At 42.4% G+C, this 25,573-nt stretch overlaps 1 protein-coding gene across 28 annotated transcripts in view; it reads left to right on the top strand.

The window, feature by feature from the left end:
• Positions 1-337: 337 nt before the first annotated feature.
• The window catches only part of RIMS1 (regulating synaptic membrane exocytosis 1), a 578,197-nt gene continuing 552,961 nt past the window's right edge, over positions 338-25,573 (top strand). For all 28 annotated transcript variants that reach the window (XM_043890084.1, XM_043890085.1, XM_043890086.1 and 25 more), the window contains exon 1: positions 338-708. In XM_043890084.1, the coding sequence (XP_043746019.1) occupies positions 545-708 (164 nt within the window). In that variant the 5' untranslated portion in view covers positions 338-544. The remainder of the gene's footprint in view (positions 709-25,573) is intronic.

Raw genomic sequence — 25,573 nt, forward strand, 5'->3', positions numbered from 1 at the left:
GGTACCTGGGCTGGAGCGCGGCGGTGCTCACGCCGGCCAGGGGCGGGGGTAGGGGGCGCGCGGGCCCGGGCCCGGGAGTGGGCGGGTGGGCGCCGTGGGCGGAGCGGCTCGGGGCCGAGCGGCTGGCGGCGGTGTCTGCGAGCTCAGCAGCATCACCGGAGCCGAGCCGCGGAGACTCCGCCTAAGTGCCACCCAAACTCTCCTCCCGCACCGCGGACGCACGGAGGCGGCCGAGCCGGAGCATCCTCGCCGAGCCCCGAGCATCCTCGGCCCCGTGCGCTCCCGCCCCCGCCCGGGAAGGCTGGGCTGCGGGAGGCGGCCGGGCGCCCGCGCCTCGCCAGGGCCACCAAAACAAAGGCGGCCGCCTCCGGGGCTGGGTGCAGGCGGAGGACCATGACAGCCCCGGCTCGCGCGCTGCCCAGTCCCGCCGCCGGGAGGGCGCCGCGGTGAGCCGAGCAGGGACGCGGCCGCCGCCGGGCGTGGATCCGAAGGTGCGCTCGCGCCGAACCCAGGCCATCGAGGAGGGGCGGGCCAGGCCGCGAAGATGTCCTCGGCCGTGGGGCCCCGGGGTCCCCGCCCGCCCACCGTGCCTCCCCCGATGCCCGAGCTGCCCGACCTGAGCCACCTGACCGAGGAGGAGAGGAACATCATCCTGGCGGTGATGGACCGGCAGAAGGAGGAAGAGGAGAAGGAAGAAGCCATGCTCAAGTAAGCCAGCCGGCCGGGCCCGCCGAGCCGTTCCCCGCGGGCCGTTCCCCGCGGCCGCCCGGTCCTCCCGGCTGGGGGTGGGGGCGGGGCGGGCCGGGTGCTGGGTGCCGGCGGAGGCGCCTGCCTGGGGGCCCGGGGCCCGAGAGGCCGGGGCAAGGAGGCGGGTGGGGGGTGCGGGACAGGTGTCAGGCGAGGATGCGCTGAGCCCTGAGCCGAGGAACCCGGGGAGACGATGGCTGAGGACCGAGGTTCAGGAGAGGACTGGGTGCGCGGGGGCCACCCGGGGGTGGGTGCTCAGCAGAGCAGATGCCGCCCGAGTGGAAGGAAGGGGCCCCGGAGCCGGAGCAGAGGAGGGGCAGGGGCTGAACAGGCAGGAAGGCGAGGTGGGGAAGAGCTGCCAGAATAGCTCTTCTTGCCTTGGAGTTGTTGAGCAGGTTGGGGTTACCCCAGCCAAGGGTGCCAGCATTGATGCAAGAAAGATGCTTGTTTTGAGTGTTCATTTTGCTACTCATTCATCTCGCAGCCCGAGGTTGGGTCTTTTTTTTTAGGCAGTTGCCATCTTTGGTAACCTGCCTCCCTAGCTTCTTTTTAACCTTTGATTCAGGGTCTGCTACACAGAAGACCTGTGTGAAGACATTTTCTTCCCCATATATAATGCCACTGGCAATGCAAAGTTTTTAACAATGGGAGACGCTGATGGGCACTCTGGCCTGAATAAAATACAGGTTCCTCCTTACTGGTTTCCAAGGGAGCGCCAGGGCCTGCTCCTTCCTGGTGCAAGCCTTACAATAGAGGACTGAATCTTTGCACACATCTGCCCTTTAAATCCCTTCAACCAACCCTGCAACGGACCTCTGTCTAATGCCCCTTTTATCTGGGTTTGGGGAGGGGACGGACTGGTGGCTGGCGATGTAGGCATGGGTGACCCTGTCCTGCCACCTGCCTTAGTCTCAGGCCAACATGCCCTGGGGTGCTGGCCTCCTGCACCTGCTTCCCATCACGGATGATGAGTGGAGTTAGAGGGGACTTCCCCTAGAAGGGTCTCCCAATATGGGGCAAAGTTTTCAACTTGGCAGTGAGGGGCTTCAAAGCCCCGATGGAGATGAACTCCTTGGAGCCCCAAGTTAAGGCCAGAAGGTGTGTCCAGGGGCAGAAGATTTGTATGAAGAGCTGAAAGGGAGCCTGTTGCATCTGGAGTTAGTGAAGAGAGAAGGAGGGGTGGCCAAAGGGTGATACCCACCCGAGCTCAGGGCAGCTGGGTCCTCTCCCCCGCCCACCCCTGGAAAGGCCTCCAAAAGAGAAGATGCTGCCACAGGAGGGGGGTTTCCTCCTTCTGCCTGGGTGCAGCAGAGGCTGGCAGGAGAGAGCCGGAGGGAGCTGTGTCCCCGAACTGCTGGGTCTCCACCAACACGGCTGCAGCCCATATGGGGGAGGGGGGCATTGAGGACAGCTGTTGGGGCCGATCACAGCACACAGGGAGAAACCCAGTCATCCCTGCCCTTTTATGGTAGACTCCGAGAGGAGCCATTAACTCGGAAGGCCAGAGTTGGCCTGGTTCTATGAAGAGCAGCAGGTTTCTAAATTCCCTGTCCCTTCTTATCCAAAAAAAAAAAAAAAAAACAAAGACTTTAAGCCTCCCGGCTTGAGGGAGGCAGAACCTCGTTAATCTGCTGCCTGTCCCTGGTGGACCGTCCCTGGCGCTGCAGGCTTCCCCTCTTCTGAGACTGGAAGTAATGGATGGTGTCTGCTGGTCCTGCTGTCTGTCTGTCTGGTTGTCAGTCCGTCTGTCCTCCCCAGCCGCCGCCCCTGCCACCTGTTCCAGACATCTCTTCTGCCGGTCAGGACGCACCGTTTGGCTCCCATTTCTTTTGGTGTCCCCCGCACACAGCAGGTGGACGGAGGCCTCCAGCCACTGGTGGAAAACATGGGAGGCTGCCTGACGGGGTCCCACCGGGAAGGGAGGTGCAGGGCACGCGGGTGGGCGTCACGCCTCTTCATTGGCTGTTTCAGGGCTGGCAGAGAGTGAGGGATTCTAGTGGGGAGGGTGCATCCTGGTAGTGATCAGGTCCTACCGGCTTCTATGGACAAATAAAAATGAAAGATGCTGTCCAACTGCTCACGTGGAAAGCATCGTTCCCTCTGCTGTGCCCGCGACTGCTCTCCCGCACACAGCGCTCCTTTATTGCAGATTCACAAAACGTGACAGGGTGTGATGTTCTCACACCACAGCCTCTGTAACCCCGGGGCCTGAGCACTCTGTCAATCAGCCTAATGTCTTGGCCTTCTTTGCCCTGGCAGATTGGGCATGCTTTGGAATCCCAGTTTGCTGCGATGTAAGTCTGCCCTGTTATCTGCTCATTAGCGGAACAGAGCTGTACTTTTTTTCTAGAGGACACTTTATGTCTTAAAAACAGGATCCTTAGGGGGTATTCAGATAACACACCTATGTGGGAACTTAATGATACACAGTCATGGGTGGTGGCCCTTTGCAAACTTTGCATAAAGATAGATTGTAAAAAAGCAGGAGGCTTTTCACAAGGTTTTAAATAGTTGTTAAATCAGAGACAGGTTTTTTTGTGATAATGCGTGGTCATCATAGCACATATCTAAGATATTGCTCTCACAACAGGTCCTACAAAGCTAAACTCCTGGTAACAGAGCATTTAGACTTAAAATTCACTATATTCATTGCTGTAGAGTCATTCCCTTGGGCTCCCTACCTACTGTGTGTACCTATTGTGTGTTCACAATTTGTAAAGTCAGATGTTAGCAGCGAAGAGATGAAACTGATGGGTGAATATGCCAAAGAAATGCTATACAATATCAATTACAATATATTCATGAGGTTTCATCAGCCTTGACTTTATATTACTGCTTGAATTTGATCTTGATAATGCCTTTAAATTTTTATAAATAGAAAAGAATAATGAAGCTAATTTCACCTTAAGATTTCAGAAAAGAAATTCTTTGAAATTTATAAGTACTTTGTCATAAAAATAACTCGTTTTGCTGGCAAGGTGCACTAATTTTAGACACCACTGTCATATAGTAATTACTAGATATAGCTGACTCCTGCAAATAATTTCTAATGGCTTGATTTATTTCCCTGTGAATAGAAGGTCTTTCTTAATCTTAGAGTTTCGAGGTGTGTTGGTGTGGGTATGACTGTGTTTTAGAAGTTTTTTGGAGCCTAACTTCCTCAATGAATACTCCTTGAGGTAACTGTCACCAGACACTAAGAGCCAATATATTACATGGGTTGAAAACTGTGTTATCCTGGGACCTAAATCAAAGAAGATCTCATTAGATCTAAAATCTTATTCTCTTTTTATAAAAGCTTCATAGACAGAAGAGCTACAAGAGTAACAAGATGAGAAAAAAAAATATAGAAGCAGAAAGTGAAAGTGATGTTTGGAGGCAGGGAATTGAGAATTGTGTCAGAATATTTAATAGAACTACTAACATTTATTGAGCATTTACCTCATATTGGCCATTAACCTAAGTGGTTATTGAAGCAAATGCCAAAGAGTTGAACTGTGTTCAAGTTCAATATGTGTGTATTTGGATTCTCCCAAAGAGCTTGTGTAGAAGGTAAGTTGGGTCATGTCATCCACAGATCCTCGTCCTGCCCTTAGAGGGTTCCTGTGGTACCTTGAACCACCTCACAAAACATAGCCCAACCAGGTCCAGACCTTTTATGCTAAGTCCGAGCATAGTTCCCACATGCCACCCTGCCCTTCTACCAAGAAGAAACCTGCATTTCATCCACCTCTTCTTTAAATTGGTTCATCCTTCAGTGTCAGGGAGTTTGGCAGAAGGTTAGGCTGATTCATAGGATGAGCTGCTGATTATAGGAGAACCAGGAGATTCATCCATGCTCTTAATAGGGTCTCCCAGTGGAGTGAGGGCAAGGGAATTATCTCCAAGTTGACGGTTATAAAAAGCATAATGGAAAGTCCATTAAAGTTGGATCCAAGCATTTGGGGGTTCAAGTTTTAATTTTGCCACTTACATTGTATAAATGTGGGCAAGAAAATTCAGTTGGGATTCTAGGAGGTTCTGTCTTTCTTACAAATCCTGCAATTCATGGTGTGAATTGATTTATAAAGGATATTGAGTTTGGACTTCTCCATCTCTGTTAACAGGGAACCTTGCACCCACTAACTCTTCAAACCTCCATAACACCTACTTCCTTTGTGAGAGGAGAGACAAAAGAGAGGGAAGAACCCTTGTACCTTCAGCTTTTTTTTCCTCCTTTTTCTCCTCCAACCAGTTATAATATTGTGACTCAAAATTCATCCAGCAGTCTCAATTGACAACTGTGAAGTGAAAGAATGGTAGCAGAGGGCTTCTGTAGTGAAGTGAGGACAGAGTCCCCCAGAAGGCAAATATCATTTTTTCCTTGATATTTGCATAGACTTTTGTATCTGACACCCCAGAATACTCTCTCGTGTTGCTGATCCAGGAGTGCATAAGGGGAAAAGTAAATACTAATTTGAGAATGCTTCTAAAGCACGAGCAGGTGTCTGCCCGGCCCAAGGCGCTGTGTTGAGTAGAAAAGTCTGGGGGATAAAATGTACCCTTTCACCCAGAGTCTAGTCTCCTTCACTCCCCTAATTGGATAAGGTTAAATTTAGGAAAGGTTGTCCCTGAATTATTATAGTTTTCTGGTTCAACAAAGACCTATCTTAGTAAATATACACACCTAGTACTAGGTCCCAAAATGCTCCTGGAGAAAATTCAGAAAAGAGAAGCCTCAAAAAATGACAGTGAGGCGTTATCAAATAGAAGAGAGGGTGAGAAAGATAACATTAGTTCACATTTCTGCCAACCTGTCTTGCCTCTCCTTTACCTCTGAGTATTCTTTCTTAACCAGAAGTGAGGAGCACCACTGCTGAAGTAAATAGGTTCCTAAATCTGCAGTAGAATGTGGAAACCAGTGTGGACTGCAGGTGCCCCTGCTGACTTAAATAGAAACACAGAGTCTTGGGAGTGTTACTTGCTCAACTGGTTAGATGAGAAGAAACGTTTGAGTTCAACCCGTGCAGAAGGAGTCAGCTTCCTGCAAAGATATCAAACAGCAATGCCTGCAATAACATTATTGCCCTCCAACATCTGTAATATGCTGCTGAGATTACTGTATCATGGATTGTAAAGCCCACTGTATTGCATTCCATTTATCTTTATGGACTGTTTGATACTTTTAGGCAGCCTTCTACATGTTGAGCTATGATAGGAGCTGGGTATTTTAGAACTTGTCCTGGGAGTTGAATTAAGTTGGCCTGAGGCATATGACAATGAAAGTAATAGAAGCCAGAACCCACATACATGGACTTCAAATCTTTAGTGTTCTTAAAAGTCTTTTCAAAACTGCATCAATCTGTGGGTATCAAGGTTAGTTTCCCTCTCCTGTTGGGGAAGGAACTTAACATTTGGTCATTTGGCTGTGTACATTACATATTTTACTCTGCCCCACGCCCATCTCCTGAGAGGGCTGTCCTGTGAGTATTCTATTATTTCTAGTTTCTGTTAGTGAAATTCCCAGAACTGACTTGGTTCCTTCCAAACCCTTGCCTTATGACATTTGATCCTGGATCCAGAAAATAAACCTAAAAGGAGCAAAAAGTTATGTGAACAGTGGCATATTCCAACGTTTTCAGAGGACCCCAGGCATGCTCCAGGCTCTGGATCTGGCCCACCCGATGTGCATCTGGATTCTCTGATCTGACTCATTTTCTCAGAGTTCTCGAATCCCTTTGCACTTTTCCACTATGAGGTTCTCTCTTCTCTCTACTATTGTGATAAATTTTATATGTTAGATAGATTATTTCTAACAAGATATCATGTGATAATAAATTCACCAATAAGACCGTTTTGTCTGGTGTTAGGGTTGGGTCAGGCACTGGGCTGTTGGTTAGAGTAAAGAGAAAATCTTTTGCTTTAGCCGGATGTTGACTAGTTCCTACCACTTAAAAACTGCCATGGCCAGAAAGGAAGGTGAGCATCAGAGAGTGAGACAGAGCAGTGGACTATATTCAACTCAACATTGTCATATTCCATAGGTGTAAACATCGATAAGTTAACTCATCTGTGCCCTGATTTCTTCCTGTGTAAAGTCAAATTACTAATGTCTGCCTTTCTAACTTATAAGGCTTTACATGATGGTACAGGCACCCTTAAACTTCCAATTGCTGTACCGAGAAAGGTGGCATTATTAACTTCACTCTGTAAAACTACAGAAGAGTCCCAGGAGCACATTTTCCTGTGATGGCTGCAGCTACTAGAGGTCCTGCTGAGATGGGTCCTTGTGGAAGAATCCATCCATCGTATTGTGCTAGCTGGGTGGTGTGACCAGGGCTGCAGCCTCCAGGGTGTGAATTTGGCACCAAGATCGAAGGTAAAATGAGTCCAGGGTTTGACCTGAGGTTATTTTTACCTTCCTTCCATTCTTCTTTCCTTCTCATTAAATTGCTCATGAATGTCTTTGCAGGAAAAGCAATGTGGGCAAAATGATAAAGTTTGAAATGACTAAAAGGCAACCCTAATTCAAAAATGAGAAGAGAAATTAGCTTAGGGTCATTCCATCATCTTTTGCTAGAAAAAAATTGGAGAAATAGACTGATGATTTTAGTGTCACCAGATTTAATTAATTATTCACTGTAAATTAGCAGAATACGGAGCCATATTCTTGCCAAGCAGAAGTTCCTGTTTCATGTCAGTTAAGTGTTGGGTACAGAATAGATTTAAATATGGTATGTGTTGAAGAACTTTTTAAGATTCTGTGGTGGATCTCTTGGGTTTTCTGTATTTATTTTCTTATGATTTTACATCAGGCTTATGTACATTTATTATGATCTAAGTAAGTGTTCTGTGGATGATGAGAGGGGAATATATTGCAGAATTGACATTAACTTTTAAAAATTTGTTTTAGTGAAGTACAATGTTGCGTTAGTTTTTGTTGTAGAGCAAAGTGTTATATTTATATATATATATACCAGTAACAGCAAAGTTATTTGTATATAATTTTTTATATTCTCTTCCATTATGGTTTATTATAAGATATTGTATAGTTCCCTGCACTGTACAGTAGGACCTTGTAGTCCATCCATGCTGTATATAATCCTATATATAGAAGTTTGCGTATGCTAATCCCAAACTCCCAATTCGTCCCTCTCCCGCCCCCCTCCCACCCCTGACAACCACAAATCTGTTCTCTGTGTCTGTGAGTGTGTTTGCGTCTTGTAGATATGTTCATTTGTGTTGGATTTCAGATTCCATGTATGAGTGATACCATATGGTATTTCTCTTCCTCTTCCTGATTTACTTCACTTAGTCTGATAAACTCTAGGCCCATCCATGTTGCTGCAGATGGCATTATTTCATTCTTCTTTATGGCTAAGTAATATTCCACTGTATATATGTACCACAGCTTCTTTATCCGTTCCTCTGTTGATGGACATTTAGGTTGCTTCTGTGTTCTGGGTATTGTGAATAATGCTGCAGTGAATATTCAGATGCATGTATCTTTTCAAATTATGGTTTTCTTTGGGTATTTGTGGGGCTTCTCTGTGGCTCAGCGGTAAAGAAGCAGCTTGCAGTTTAGGAGAAGCAGATTCAATCCCTGGGTGGGGAGATTCCCTGAAGAAGGAAATGATGACCCACTCCAGTACTTGTGCCAGGAAAATCCCACAGGCATAAAACCCTGGCAGGCTACAGTCCATGGGTCACAACGAGTTGGACGCGACTGAACACCTGAGCACACACGCACTAGATGTGTGCCCAGGAGTGGGGTTGCTGGATCATAGGGTAATTCTATTTTTAGTTTTTTGAGAAATCTCCATCTCTCTACAGTGGCTACACCAATTTACATGGTCACCAACAGTGTAGGAGAGTTCCATTTTCTCCACATCTTCTCCAGCATTTATCATTTTTAGGCATTTTAATGATGTCCATTCTGACCAGTGCTAGGAGATCACCTCTTTGTAGCCTTCATTTGCATTTCTCTGATAATTAGTGATACTGAGCATCTTTCCATGTGCCTATTGAACATTTATATGTCTTCTTTGGAGAAATGTCTATTTAGGTCTGCATAGTTAGCTTTAGATATTCTGTAATCTGTTGTTAACTTGTGAAAACTTTTCATACACATGAACATTTATTTAACTATAAAATATCAAAAAGGAAAGTGGTTATATATGTTGGTTTGCCCAGGATAGTATCTGTTGTTGCCAATTTCATCCTATAATTAGAGCTAGTACCTCTTTCTCTCAATTTTGAATTTCAATCTGAATGATAACTTAAATTATCTCCCTCTTTATAGATTTTGCTTTCCCTGAACCAAATTATTCATTTAGAACTTCAGAAAGTCAAGTAATTAACTGTTATAAAATATATAAGTTAGTAATTATCAATAAGTAACATAGCAAGGTCTAGACGTAGAATCTTGAAAATCATTGTTTGGTAAATAGAAAAGCATTTGCTGAGAATCAAGTATTATCTTTTATGGATTCTCAGTGAAATGCTACATTTAATGACAAAGGTGAATTTAAAAGTTCAAAACACTTTTCAAATAACAGTAACTAAGAATGCAACTATATGTAGGACTCTGTCTATGAAGATTTTTCTCTGGGACTCGCAAAGGAGCAGACTATGGTTTAGAGAAAATATTTAACTAGATTTTAGGAAGTAGTATTCTGATAATTCCTCTATATTGTATATAGTAAAACAAGATAATTTTATAGAAAGTAATTTCATGAAATTTGAAAGCAAATGCTTAATTAGATATTAAAGAACCATAATGAACCAAACATATATGTTTATGTAATATAAAGTATAATACTTTGTTGATGATTTCCATGTTATTTAGTACCATATTTTCTGTATTTCCCATCATTATGCCAGATAATTATCCTCTATTTTTGTGCAGCAGCACTCAGCTGTGTCTGACTCTTTGCAACCCCATGGACTATACAGTCCGTGAAATTCTCCAGGCCAGAATACTGGAGAGGGTAGCCTTCCCCTTCTCCAGGGGATCTCCCCAACCCAGGGATTGAACCCAGGTCTCCCTCATTGCAGGCAGATTCTTTACCAGCTGAGCCACAAGGGAAGCCCAATTATCCTCTGGGAGATGCCATTATATTCAGATAGAGAAGACATATGAACTGTAAACCAGTTAAGGTATCCATGCTGTCTTGTAGGTGGCTTACCAGCTTAGCTTCTTCTTTTTTTTTTTTTTTCCAGCTTAACTTCTTTTCATAGACTTTGATTCATGATCTGCATATTCACAAATGAGGACTAGTGTAATAGTGGTTATTGATGGGGTTTTCTGTCTGTATTTGCTAAACTTTATGTAGTCTATTAAATTAGTTCCAACTTACGTTCCTGTACCCAAAGCATTCTTGATCGATATTTGAGCAGTGTTCTTAATCTCAAGCATATTGAGTTATTTTAAAGTTGTAAGTGATGTGTGCACAAGTGTCATGTGACACATTTTTCTTGTTTAAACATAGCTCCTAACACACAAGGAGGAGCTCTTTGTTCTATTTTCAGTTTATGGGGTTTATATTTTAGAAAAAAATAGATGGTATATGAAATATCTAAGGAATGCATAAATCAATGTATTAGGTCTTTTTAAATATGGAGTGGTATCCCAGGTAGTTCAGACAATAAAGAATCTGCCTGCAATGCAGGATACCTGGGTTTGACCATTGGGTTGGGAAGATCCCCTGGAGGAGGGCATGGCAACCCACTCCAGTATTCTTGCCTGAGAATTCCATGGGCAGAGGAGCCTGGCAGGATGATTACTTTGGGGTCGCACAAAGAGGGACATGACTAAGCAACTAACACTCACACTCACACGCATCCACATTCAGAAGTTCTATCCAGGTCAGAAAGATTAGTTAGTATCTTAGTAGAAAGAGATGAAAACAAGAGTAAAGTAACCCAATGGCTTTCTTTTTATTTTTCACCCAGCTTAGCAGATTTATCTGCCTTAGCTATCTCAGTCTTGTAATATATTGAAGCATAAGCCTTCTTTCCTAACCCTTTTTTTTCCTGCAGAAAAACATGATATATTTTACATCCTGTTATCTGAAATATAGGACTATAGGTATCAGCTGGTTAATATACTTTAGATATTAAATTTTTTGTAAGAGTAAAAATTATAAGAGAGTCTCTTTTGATATTCTTCATGATAATCATGACAGTTGTCATAAAATGTGATTTGGAGAAATAAAATAACATAAAATCTTCTTATAATTAGGCTGAATACTTCAATGTACAGATTCTCTGTTCCCTAGGCCAAAAATAGTGAACTAATATATAGCAGCCTGAAGTAAAATCTTGATACCTGTCTTAAAAAGATTGTACCATCTGAATATTGTTCCAGACATAAGTATTAGAAAGGGATTTCATGGTATTTGGAGCTTCAAAGGTCTGAGCTATAATATTCACTGTATGATAGATAATCAGTCAGGTGACTTTCCAGTCCTGCCTTCTAGAAAGACAGCAAAGTGGAAGATTCCTGGAGGCACAGGTGCAATTTTAAAAAGTCAGAGTCCAAATGGATCTGCTATAGAGCACAGGGAACAACATTCAACACCCTGTGATAAACCATAATGGAAACCTGTATGAAAAATAATGTGCATATATGTATAACTGAATCACATTTCTGTACGGTAGAAATTAACACAACATTGTAAATCAGCTGTACTTCAGTAGATAATATAAAAAAAATTAAAAAAGAAAAACATGGTCCTGGCCATTGGAGTCAGATATGGTAAGGTAGTGCCCACCTTAGAAAACATGACATATATACTTTGGAAAAGGCTAATTAGGTAGCAAGACAAATTGTGCAAAATGAGTGGTGGTTATAAGAGCTGGGGGACTTTTGGAAGCTCCCTCTTGCCCTTCCTTCTATAATTCCATTTCCTTCTGATTTGCCTTCTTCTGTGTGGTTTCTGGTCATGAACTCAGTCACACTTACGTGTTAATGATCTCAAGTCTGTATAACTACACTGAAATTATCTACTAAATCCTGAATTCACATACCTGACCACTTGCTAAATTGTCTCCACCTGGATGCCCCGTGGGTGCTTCAAACTGAGTGTTACCCTTCATCCATTTCTTGATTTTCTGCATAAGCCCTACAAACACTTGTATGAGTCTTGTCCATGTGGGTAGATCACCATTGCAACCCCTAACTCACTGTGTTGTCAAAGCCTTCAGATTCAATCGTCTGACTGTGTACACTGTCACCTCAGCATCGGCCCTGAGAACAAGGTCATTCTCGTCTGTGTCTGTCACATAAACACAGAGCTTGCCTTGGGATAGGTACCTGGATTTCTAAACTGTGTGCATGAATGAATGAGCACATCCGGAGGATGTGGGGCGGAGGAGTCATCTAAGGCTGCTGGATAGATTCATGGGGTATGAGTAGGTGGCTGGAGTGGGAAGTTTATTCTAACCAGGAGAATTCTATCAGCATATTCTGAAAACAAAAAAAAAAAAAAAAAAAAAAGAGCTGTGTGTTTTGACTCTTGAGAGAACCATGTTGGCCAGAATTTATGAGAAGAACATACTGGTTGTTAGATATTACAAGGTGAAATTGAAGTAAGATTTTCAGATGATATGTTGTACTCTTAATTTATCATTCATGGCTTTGTGAAGGACAGCATTCTGACAGTGTTTGAATGCCAGAGTCGGAGGATGTAAACACTACATTTTAAAAAGTAATCCTCTAGACAGACAAGCTTAATGGAAACATTTCCTTTGAATTCAAACATTAGTAACTTCAGTGAGCGTTTAAAACATAATATGGGTTCTCTCATTTGATACTTAGAATTAGATCAGATGCTTATGACTGTAAACTTTGTGCTTTTGTGAAGTTTTATATTTTTAATTAAAAAATGCTTTCTGGTTAAGTCATCTTCTAACCTTTTTTTTTTTTAATTTGAAATATAGTCGGTTTATAATATGCTGATTTCAGATGTAGAGCGAAGTGATTCAGTCACACACACACACACGTGTTGTTTTTCAGGTTCTTTTTCCTTATAGGTTATTATAAAATATTGAATACAGCCCCTTGTGCTACGCAGTAGTCATTGTTGATGACCAGTTTTGTGTCTATATTAATAGTAGTGTGTATATATTAATAGTAGTGTGTATACATTAATAGTAGTATGTATATGGTAATCCCAGTCTCCCAATTTTTCTCTCCCCTCGCTTGCTCTTTGGTAACCATAATTTCATTTTCTGTGTCTGTGGGTCTATTTCTGTTTCTTAAATAATTTCATTTGGATTAATTTTTAGATTCCACATATAACTGCTTTCATTTAATATTTGTCTTTCTCTTTCTGGTTTACTTAGAATGATAATCTCTAAGTCCATGTGCGTTGCTGCAAATGGCTTTATTTCATTCTTTTTAATGACTGAGTAGTATTCCATTATATATATGAAGCACGTCTTCTTTACCCATCCTCTTCCAAACTTAAACTCCTTGAAGACAAGAATCCTCTCTTACTCGTTTTCCTATCCCCACTGCCTGACCTGCGGCTGGTAAACAGAGGGACCTCAGTAAGTTCTGCTTGAGCTGAGCGGCACGGCCTGCATGCTGAGGACACGGACGCGCTCGTCTTTGACACAACGCAGTCAGACTGAGCTGGAATGTGGACGGGAGCTTAGAGGCTGCCTTGTCTAGGTCTGGCAAATATCCAGAATGCACAGACAAATTCCTGAAGCTAGAACAGTATTGCTGATAAATGTCAGATGCCCCAAAACCCTTCTGCATGGAGTATTCCAGACCATCAACTGATGAGAGTTGCAATCAAGATAACACATTCTAGCCACTGAATATTTATTCCAGCTCCGGTTTTAAGATGAGAAAACTGAAGCCCAGAGGTTGTTTCAGCTTTAATTAGTAATTAGCTAGAGAGTTAGGTCGGAGAAGGCGATGGCACCCCACTCCAGTACTCTTGCCTGGAAAAATCCCATGAATGGAGGAGCCTGGTAGGCGGCAGTCCATGGGGTCACTAAGAGTCGGACACGACTGAACGACTTCACTTTCACTTTTCACTTTCATGCATTGGAGAAGGAAATGGCAACCCACTCCAGTGTTCTTGCCTGGAGAATCCCAGGAACGGGGAAGCCTGGTGGGCTGACGTCTATGGGGTCGCACAGAGTCGGACACGACTGAAGTGACTTAGCAGCAGCAGCAGAGAGTTAAGTATAAGACTTGGGGTTTTCTTTCTCCTGGTCCAGTGTTTTTTCTACTGTCACTCTCTCCCCGTGGTTTCATTTTAGCTACCATCAAATACAAAAGATTATTTTTCTCAAATTCAGTTTGATTTGTCTGCTCTATATGGTTATATCCTGTTATAGAAAACTCCAAGGAAACCTCTTAATTATTTTGATGATTTTGAATTTGGTTATATTTAATATTACTCATATTAAGTAGGTCATTTATAGGGATCAAGACATACTTTATTTAAAGATTGCATTTTCAGTGGTATTTGTTGCAATTATATTTAAGTTGCATTAATAATTATGAACTGTGATCACTTTATTTTTAATTTTTAATACATCTTGAAAGAGACAGTGTTTTCAGTATGCAGTAATTTATTCATTATTCCAAAGAGCTTTTCCTACCATGCATTTGAATTATATACAGATTAAAATCATATTTTGTTTTTCCAGTAGGAAAAACCAGTTGGTCTTTGTTCACTGTGAGAACTTTCCTTGGTTCTCTCTCGTCTGGAGGTTTGGTTTCAGTTAGACTTTGGTTGGGCTTCCCAAGTGGCGCTAGTGGGGAAGAATCTGCCTGCCCAGGCGGGAGACTCAAGGGACACAAGTTCCATCCCTGGGTCGGGAAGATCCCCTGGAGAAGGAGATGGCATCCTGCTCCACTATTCTTGCCTGGAAAATTCCATGGGCAGAGAAGCCTGGTGGGCTACAACCCGTGGGCTTGCCAAGAGTCAGACACAACTGAGCAACTGAACACACACACGCAGACTATGGTCAGTGACCCAAAGAAAGAATCAGTAGGTTAGGGAAGAGGGCGGCATCCTATATATAGATCTGTGAACACTCCCACTCATAAATCCATCTGTACTTACACACCTCACACCCACACACCTGAAAACGTATTCTTTCTATAAAGTCTTTTTTAAGGAGTTTAATTTTATCTCATTTAGAGAATTGGCATGATCTAGACATTCCTCATTTACTTTTTTGCATTACATAATTTCATTTATTTTTATATTTTATTTTATGGTGGTAAAAGTCGTATAATATAAAACATGCTATTTTAACCATGTTTCCTATACAGTTCAGTGGCACTAAGAATATTAACATTGTGTACAACTCTCACCATCATCCATCTCTCAAAATTTTCACTTTCCTGAACTGAAACTCTGTCCCTATTAAACAGTAAATCCCCATTCCCCCTCCCCCCCCGCCTTGAACCCCAGCCCCTGGCACCTCCCAGTGTTCTTTCTGACTCTATGAATTTGACAATTCAAGGTATCTAATGTAAGTGGAATAAAACAGTATTTGTCTGCACCTAATGTATACTGGAATGCACTTTAAGGTTATCTTAATATATGACCTACAAACAGTTGTTCCTTCTTTTTTCCCCTTACAAAAATACAGTATTTTTGTAAGCACAACCTATCCTGTGAATTTTGCCTCAATGAGCATTCTGGAAGAAGCCGTCCTGTTTCCATATGTGCCCACCCTGGCCATAGTGATTGGACTAAAGATAAAAGATATGATCCAAGTCCAGATGATTCATTGACCAACCAAGAATTAGTAAGGTTCTCTTTCAAAATGAAAATAAGAAACAATCGGGGAGTCAGGAGACTGAGTGATACCCATTCATTTTTTCTTGGAACAGAAATGGATTGAGCACTTACAATATGCCAGGAATTGTACAGAAATTAAAAGAATTAGCCAGAGTCCATGCCCTTTGCAGGGGAAGATGTATTTCATTTAAGTTAGAGTATCTCTGATAAATGCAACACAGGACAATACATGATCCTTTGATAATATAAGCCAGGAATTCTGATTGAGATCAGGCTGGCCAGGAGCAGAAGTTACAGTGAGACTGAACTAATATCTGAGGATGAGGAGGAATTAGTGAGGCAAAAACGGAGGGAGGGAATCAGAGGGTCTCAGGTGGGAGAGGGAGGGGTGAATCTGAAAAAGTGGAAGGAAACCGGTGTCATGGAAGAGCAGAAAGATGGCCTGAGAGGGTCTTGGAGATTAGAAGCCTGACAGTGTGAGGTCTTCCAGGTCATGTAATAGAGGTTTATATTAATCTGAAGAGCCAAAAGACTTTGAGGAGCGATATGATATAAGCCTATTAGTATTTAAGAAGATCCGTCTGGCTCCAATATTTAGAAATGATTGGATGGAGCCCAGGTGTGTGTAAAGACTTGGGGAGGCTATTGCAGTACTCTGGGTGAGAAATGTTAGAAGCAAGGGCTTCAGGGAAATGCCAAAATGTTAGAATTGGAGAGAGATTTGGTACGCCAAAGCCACATTTTTTATCCTTTTAATAGCTTGAAAATGGGTTAACTTCTGACTTGTACCATGAGAAAGGGAGATTCTATATCTTGTCTTGGTCATTTTGCTTCTGTAGACTGGAGGTTTGGACCTTAGAAGAAAGATGGTTGGAAATGCAAACTCCCAGTGAGTCTTCTCTGCACAGGTGCCAGAGATGCTACAGATGAAGATGAGTGATTAGATCCAGAGCAGGAGAAAACCTAGGAATTAGCCTTAAAGAAACTTTACCTTTCAAAGCAGAAAAGCAACAGTAACCTTGCAAAGGTATTGTAGAGAAACAAAGGATAAAACTTTGGAGACATCTTGTTACACCACGCAAAAGGGAAGAGAGAATTTCAAGGCTGATGTGGCACTTTCACTAGGGTGCCTAAAAGGAAGGAGACTGGCAGCATCCAGTGCTGAGGAAGGTCATGAGGGACCAGAATTCTCAGTTACTGTCTCTGGAAGCATAGTATGGGCCAACCACCTCAGGAAACTCTTTGGTCATTGCTGTAGAAGTTAAACATGCTTTTATATTATGAGCTAGCAATTATTTATGCCATTCATAGAGGTTATAGAAAAGAAAAGAAAACACTTCACAAAAATTCTTTTACAAGGATGTTTAGATCAGCTTTCTTCATAATAGCTCTAAACTGGAAATGGCCTAGATATACATCAGCAAAAGGATGAACTAAAAACCTGTGATATATTCATCCAGTGAAATACTACCCATCAAAGAACAGGAGTAAACCACTGGTACATGAACACACATATGAATCTCAGAAGTATCATTCAGAATGAAAAAAGCCAGACACAAATCATGCAGACCATAAAATTCTATTTACATGAAGCTCTAGAACACACACACCTAATCCATGTGTTAGAAGCTAGCCTGGCATTCAGCTCTGATAGCACGGCTGAGGGGTTGACAGGAAGGGGATAGGAGGCAATTTTCTGGAGGGATAGAAATGTTCTGTATTTTTATAGGGTGTGTATTATATGTGTGTTTGCACTTCTCAAGACCAATAAACTGTACACTTAAGATCTATGCATTTCACTGTATGGAAATTATATCTGAATTAGTAGAAAAGGAATTAGCTGAGACAGACAATACAGTGAGAACTGATAAATAGCTATTAGAGTCAGTAATAAGAAATACCACCGTGACTTCATAAAATACACACACATAGCTGATACATGCATTAATTAGCATGGAAAAATATTTCCGGAAGTTTGGGAAGAGGGGCATAAGGTATACCAGGGGGTTATGGGAGGCAGGCCCAATGTGGGCCTCCTTTAAATGGTGTTTGAATAGAATATATGTCCATTGGCAGATGAATGGAAAAGGAAGTTGTGACACATATACACAATGGAATATTATTTAGCTATAGAAAGGAAAGCGTTCGAGTCAGTCCTAATGAGGTGGACGAACCTAGAGCCTACTATACAGAGTAAAGTAAGTCAGAAAGAGAAAGACAAATATCATATATTAATGCATATACATGGCATCTAGAAAGATGGTACTGATGACCCTATGTGCAGGGCAGGAAAGGAGACACAGACATAAAGGACAGACTTTTCAACACAGTGGGGGAAGGAGAGGATGGGATGACTTGAGAGGATAGCATGGAAACATATGCATTAGCATATGTAAAACAGGTAGCAAGTGGGAGTTCGATGTATGAGGCAAGGAAGCCAGCACTGCTCTATGACAACTTAGAGGGATGGGTGGGGAAGGAGGGAGCTAGGAGGCAGGTTCAGGAGGGAGGAGGTACATGTATGCCTGTGGCCAATTCATGTTGATGCATGTCACAGGCCAGCACAATATTGTAAAGTAATGATCCTCCAATTAATAACAAGATGCCAAAAATAAAAATGTTGATGGAAAGAATATAGCGAGCAAGATGGCTAGAATAAAGGAAGGTGTAAGTTTGTGACTGGAAAGATGAGAGACCTTATGTCTGATGGTTTCTGTTTTCTGGGAAGTAGGATTGGAGTCATCTTCTGAGAATGATGGGAGTTGGAGATTTGAGGGTGAGGAAGAAATTCTGAAATATATGAGGTGGAAAGCAGGATAGTAGATTTGCACAAGTATCCAGAGGAAGCCACATCAGGCCATGTGCAAGAGGAGTCAGTGGTGGGGATAGTTTCAGGTAAAAGGCGTGGCTGCTGAGAGAGGCCTTCTGGCTCCCAAGTGAAGAGGCTTTGGTCCTGACCTCTGGGCAGAGTAACAGTGAGGCTGTCTGAACTCTTGGCTGTGAGATTTGATCTTATTAGAGTAGGTTTCTATTTCTTCGAGCCTAAAGAAAGCCATGATTAGGACTTTCTAGTTCTGCTTCTTTCTGAGCTGGAGACACTAGCTATTCTCAAGTTTGCATCTTTAGTTTTCACATTCTGAGAGGATATTTTCAATTCAGTTATGAGTACATATTGGGCTAGCCAAGAGGTTTGTTTGGATTTTTCTGTAACATCTTTCAGAAAACCCCAAAAGCTGTTTGGTAAACTCAGCATATATATATATACACACACACACACACACGTGTGTGTGTGTGTGTGTGTGTGTGTGTGTATGGGCTTCCCTGGCGGCTCAGACAATCTTCCTGCAATGCAGGAGACCAGGGTCCATCCTTGAGTCAGGAAGATCTTCTGGAGAAGAAAACGGCTATACCCATTCCAGTATTCTTGTCTGGAGAATTACATGGACAAATACCTGTGAGAAGAAGAGAACTGAAGGGCAAAGGAGAAAAGGAAAGATATTCCCATTTGAATGCAGAGTTCCAAAGAATAGCAAGGAGAGATAAGAAAGCCTTCCTCAGTGATCAGTGCAAAGAAAGAGAGGAAAGTAATAGAATGGGAAAGACTAGAGATCTCTTCAAGACAACTAGAGATACCAAGGGAATATTTCATGTAAAGATGGGCACAGTAAACGACAGAAATGGTATGGACCCAACAGAAGCAAAAGATATTAAGAAAAGGTGGCAAGAATACACAGAAAAAGTATACAAAAAAGGTCTTCATGACCCAGATAACCACAGTGGTGTGATCACTCACCTAGAACCAAACATCCTGGAATGTGAAGTCAAGTGGGCCTTAGGAAGCATCACTACAAAGCTAGTGGAGGTGAATGGAATTCCAGTTGTGCTATTTTAAATCCTAAAAGATGACGCTGTGAAAGTGCTTCACTCAATATGCCAGCAAATTTGGAGAACTCAGCAGTGGCCACAGGACTGGAAAAGGTCAGTTTTCATTCCAGTCCCTAAGAAAAGCAATGCCAAAGAATGCTCAAACTATCACACAATTGCACGTATCTCACGCGCTTGCGAAGTAATGCTTAAAGTTCTCTAAGCCAGGCTTAAACAGTACATGAACCGTGAATTTCCAGATGTTCAAGCTGGATTTAGAAAAAGCAGAGGAACCAGAGATCAAATTACCAACATCTGTTGGATCATTGAAAAAGCCAGAGAGTTCCAGAAAAACATCTACTTCTGCTTTATTGGCTATGCCAAAGCCTTTGACTGTGTGGATCACAACAAACTGTGGAAAATTCGTAAGTGATGGGAATACCAGACCACCTGACCTGCCTCCTAAGAAATCTGTATGCAGGTCAATAAGCAAAAGCTAGAACTGGACATGGTTCCAAAACAGACTGGTTCCAAATCTGGAAAGGAGTATGTCAAGGCTGTATATTGTCACCCTGATTATTTAACTTATATGCAGATTGCATCATGAGAAATGCTGGACTGGATGAAGCACAAGCTAGAATCAAGATTGTTGTGAGAACAAACAATAACCTCAGATATGCAGATGACACCACACTTAGGGCAGAATGAAAAGAACTAAAGAGCCTCTTGATGAAAGTGACAGAGGAGAGTGAAAAAGTGGGTTTAACATTCAGAAAACTAAGATCATGGCATCTGGTCCCATCACTTCATGGCAAATACATGGGGAAACAATGGAAACAGGGGAAGATTTTTATTTTGGGGGGCTCCAAAATCACTGCAGATGGTGACTACAGTCATGAAATTAAAAGACACTGTTCCTTGGAAGAAAAGTTATGACCAATCTAACAGCATATTAAAAAGCAGAGAAATTACCTTGCCAACAAAGGGCCATCTAGTTAAAGCTATGGTTTTACCAGTTGTCATGTATGGATGTGAGAGTTGGACTGTAAAGAAAGCTGAGTGCCAAAGAATTGATGCTTTTGAACTGTGATTTGGAGAAGACTCTTGAGAGTCCCTTGAACCAACTAGTCCTAGGGAAATCAGTCCTGAATATTTATTGGAAGGACAGATGCTGAAGCTGAAACTCCAATACTTTGGCCACCTCATGTGAAGAACTGTCTCCTTTGAAATGACCATGATACTGGGAAAGATTGAAGGTGGGAGGAGAAGGGGACGACAGAGGATGAGATGGTTGGATGGCATCACCGACTCAATGGACGATATTGAGTAAGCTCCAGGAGTTGGTGATGGACAGGGAGGCCTGGTGTTCTGCAGTCCATGGGGTCGCAAAGAGTCAGACATGACTGAACAACTGAACTGAACTGAGGAGCCTCATGGGCTACAGTTCAACCGAGTGACTAACACAACAATAATATATATGTGTGTGTGTGTGTGTGTGTGTGTGTGTGTGTGTGCGTGCACTTATGCAAACCTTATTTGAAGTCTCCATAAATGAGCACTGTGCTATCAAAAGACATTGTCCTCCTCCTCTTCCACATACCTCTCTTAGTTTATGTTCTTTCCTCTCTCTCAGGATGCTCCTGTTTATTTGAGTTGAATGCATTTGGGGACACAGAATAGAGAGTGACATGATTTGCTTCACATCTTTACCGTGAGGGACAGCCTGGGACACACGATGTGATGGGAAAATCTCTGAACACCTCAGTTTGACTTGTTTCCCATCTTTGTGGTTAGAGAGCCACTTAGATTTGCTGTCGGTCAGACTCCCTAGGAACAGACTCTGAGATGGGGATTCTTGTGCAAGAAGTGTATTAGACAGTGCTTTTGGGATTGACATCTGGATGGGAAGGAAAGTAGCAGGTTATAAAGAGAGAAAAGCCTGATTGCAGTGCAGGTCCAGTAAGACCCTATCAGCCCCTTGGAGGCAGCGACAATAGTTATGTTACTCTTGCATTGAATGATCACCAGACTCATGCCCCCCAGGCCCTGGGACCTGGCCATAGGAGAGCTGGCTCTTTCAAAGGGAAGGTTGCCAGTTAAGAGCATTCCCTACATGTGCCCATGATGAATGGGGCATCTGGGCAGCTTTGGGCAGCATCCACTTAATAGTTTTAGCTGAAAATCAAACTAAGAAATTTGATGAACTAAATATTTTTTAACTGCCTGAAAATTTAAGGAAACCAAATGCTATATATGAAGTCATTTAATGAGGTAAACCTATGGTTTATGAACAAAATTGAATATTTAAATCAATTTTTGAGACTTCCAAATTGTACATCTATTTGGGGTTTGACAATATCACCAGAATATTAAATTATAAGTCTGACTATAGGTTGAAGGCAGGAGGAGAAAGGGACGATAGAGGACGAGATGGTTGAATGGCATCACCAACTCGATGGAGATGAGTTTGAGCAAGCTTTGGGAGATGGCGAAGGACAGGGAGGCCTGGCGTGCTGCAGTCCATGGTGTTGCAAAGAGTAGATGCAACTGAGTGACTGAACAACAACAAAATAGAACGTTTGAAAATTCCTGTGAGGCAGTGAATAAGATTTGTAGAGGGTGGTGACTTCACTTGGGAAAGATATCTCTGATTTCTTCCTGCATTTAATTGGAAAGGTGAGCCTTCATAAAATCTTAGTCTGTATAATATTTCTTCCCACCAGCTTTTCCATAAACAAGGCAATTGACCTGGTACCTCAAACAGTATGGAAGAGATGCAATGACAGGATTTTTATCCAATGACAAAAGTTTTGAGACAACTGTGATGCATAATTTAGGGGAAGTCCCCTCCTCCTATTTAGACCGTTTTTCCCCAAACATCCTTACCTCATCCTCTGACTTGTGTGCCTCTAAAGCACTAAACTCTGTGGACCACTTGTTATCTATGAAAACAGACAATTGAATTTTAGAGATCTACCCAGGGTTCAGCCTGAATATCCTTATTAAATTAAAAGTGTATATTTGCCAGAAAAAAAAAATGAACCAAGCAACTTTCCTGGATTAACATAGTAAAACTTCATTTCTCACGAATACAGCTCTGTGTGGGTTGAGTGGCCTCTTCTGCAGGGAGGTAGTGCTCTCTGGACCACGTGGCCACATCCAGGGAGGGGATGGATAGGTGAGGTTGAATGGACCCATGTCACTGGTGTCCACGGGCCACTGGCAGGGGCCAGGCAGCTGTGAGAGAGGGGAGGAGCTGTGGGAGAGCATGAGGACCTTGGATGAACAACTTAAAATGATTTAAAAGTCAGTGTTTTATTAACTAAGCTACTTGATGCAAAACAGAAATGTTACTTTCCTCAATATAGAATTATTAACCCATTGTAGATAGATGTCAGTATTTAGACTCATGGAATTGGAGTCGAAAGGGGACTTCAGCATCCAAATCAGAGGTTTCCACACTGTATCTGGAGGATTTTCCCCAGACTTTGGGGAGTGATAGTGAGCAGACAAGAGAAAGTTGGTGAACAGGGTCTGAGCACATGGATGCTATAATGCCATAGTGCCTGCTTTAACCCCAGATCTCGACTTCAGCTGCGTTATAGTTTGCAATTTGGGTATCTTACTAAAAATAAAAACAGTTTTGCAGCTAAAGGAGATGTCTGAAAACCACTCATCCATTCTGATACTACTCCTTTCATAGCTGTGGAGGTTTATTCACCCATTTAACCAATATCTCTGAGCACTTGCTATGCAGCAGGTGCTGGCGTAGGTTGTGAGAACAGGATCCCTGTCCTGCTCAAGAGAGCACTCTGACATGTCCCAGAGAGTGCCAGTGCCCCCAGCATCCGAGTAAGATCTAGAACCCATTTCCCTAACTCTCAGCCCTGACTGAAATTACAGTAACTTGTGAACTGAGAATATTTTGAAGACTTCCCAGAAACGACTAGCTCTGGAGTGTCTATACTTCCCACGGAAGATGGCATCTGTCTTGGAGAAAGAACACTAAACCCCTTGAAGTTTTTTTTTTTTTTTTTTTAAGTCCAAAATATGAGCATCATTTGGACTTCCTTTCTTTCTCACTTCTAATATCTAATTGACCAAGGAATTTTCCTCTCAGAGTCCAGCATGCACCCACTGCTGCATGCACGCTAAATCGGTTCAGTTGTGTCCGACTCTTGTGACGCTATGAATGGTAGCCCACCAGGCTTCTCTGTCCATGGTATTCTCTAGGCAAGAATACTGGAGTAGGTTGCCATGCTCTCCTCTAGGGGATCTTTCCGAACCAGAGATCAAACCCGCATCTCTTACCTCTCCTGCATTGGCACGAGGGTTCTTTACTACTAGCACCACCTGGGAAGCCCCATGCATCCCTTAGGACCGAGTATTATCATTAACAACTAGCATTTGTCCTTGGAGCAGAGGGTGCTTGCATGCACACTTGGTATGTTCTTACTCTGGTGCTATAAAGTCAGTAAGTAAGACAGTTATTACTAGTATTTGTACTTACATTAAATAGAGAAAAAAAGTGATTTACGTGAAGATTACACAGAACAAGCAGTGAATGCTCCATGGACTTGGGAAATAAACTTCATTATTATATGTTATTACAACCAGATACTGAAATGCAAGTCATACATAAGGGTGAATCTCTCTGATTGTGCATACTTACCACTCCTGTGGCAGGAATCATTGTGGGGTGCAGAGGAGGGAGAGCTTAAATGTGTGAATTTCAGAATCAAAGCAGCCTGGGTGTGCATCCCAGATGCTGGGGCCGGCTGTGTGATCTCCATCAGCCATGTTTCCCTCCAAGGTCTTGTCTGTGACACAGGGCTGGTGGAGCAGTAACTGAGAGAGCAACAGTTACGTGATACACTTGGTGCAACTCTTCATCCAAGGGCAGCACTAACAGCTTCAGGCTGTCATAATCGGCATTTGTAACAATGTGAGTGTAGATAGTACTGTGCACCCAGTGCTCACATCTCTCTGAGGATAAAGACAGGTGCAACCACGCTGTGTGTGCCCTGTTCCAGCCCCGAGGTACGGAACTCGCTGTGTTGATGCTACATAAAGGAATTCTGAATCACAATTGGAGCCTCTTTCTCAAGTGTGCTGAGCCTGAATACCCTATTCATTGGTGTGGTTTTAGCACAATTCAGTTACCTGAGCTTTGGGAACACACAGAAGGGGGTGCTTTTTTATCCAACGTGGGCAATATCCTTATTTTAGCGGCAATTTGAAATAGGTTTACCATGCATTATACCAACAGATTTAACTCTTCCCTTTTGTTGTTTTACTAAGGAAACATTTTGACTCACCTATTTGGTTTATAATCTCATATGAATGCATAGGGATTTACATACATAATTCATATGGTTTGTATTCAGTGAGACAGGCTGAAACTCAAATATCCTATTTCCAACCAGAAATAATCTTTGTACAAGACTGCCTTATTTCAAGAATTAACAGATTTCCACACTGAATCAATGGTATTCCTGAGGAAGTACTCATAATAAATGCTGAATAAAATATAAAAATGGTCTTCAAAAACATTGTTTAAATGAAAGGCAGGAATGAATTCATACTGGTGAATAGTTGGAATAATGCTGATATTTTTATACAAAATCGGAAGTAATGAGAATAAATTTCCAATGTTTTAAAGAGACAAATAATTCACAGACCTGTACCTTTGCTGAAACAAAGGTGTAATGAAAAAACTGAAAGATATAATAAAAACATCTAACCGTCAGCACCAACTTCTAGCTTATAGCAAGTATATATGAGTGTGTGTGTGTCTGTGTGTGTGTAAAAACCACCACATATTTCAAAATGCCTGCATTTAACTCATGAGAAAATCAAGTGCCCATAATAATGACCTGTGTTTTATTGGTGAAACTCTGGCAAATTGAATATATATTCTACAGCATTTAATGCAAATTTTCCAAAAGATAAAGCTCCTTCTAGATGCTTGCCCCTTGGAAGAAAAGCTATGACAAACCTACACAGAATATTAAAAAGCAGAGACATCACTTTTCCAGCAAATGTGCATACAGTCAAAGCTATGGTTTTTCCAGTAGTCATGTATGGATATGAGAGTTGGACCATAATGAATGCTGAGCACCAAAGAATTGATGCTTTTGAATTGCAGTGTTAGAGAAGACTCGAGAGTCCCTTGGACTGCAAGGAGATCAAACCAGTCAATC

Source organism: Cervus elaphus, chromosome 28, assembly GCF_910594005.1.
Source record: "Cervus elaphus chromosome 28, mCerEla1.1, whole genome shotgun sequence".
NCBI lineage: Eukaryota > Metazoa > Chordata > Mammalia > Artiodactyla > Cervidae > Cervus > Cervus elaphus.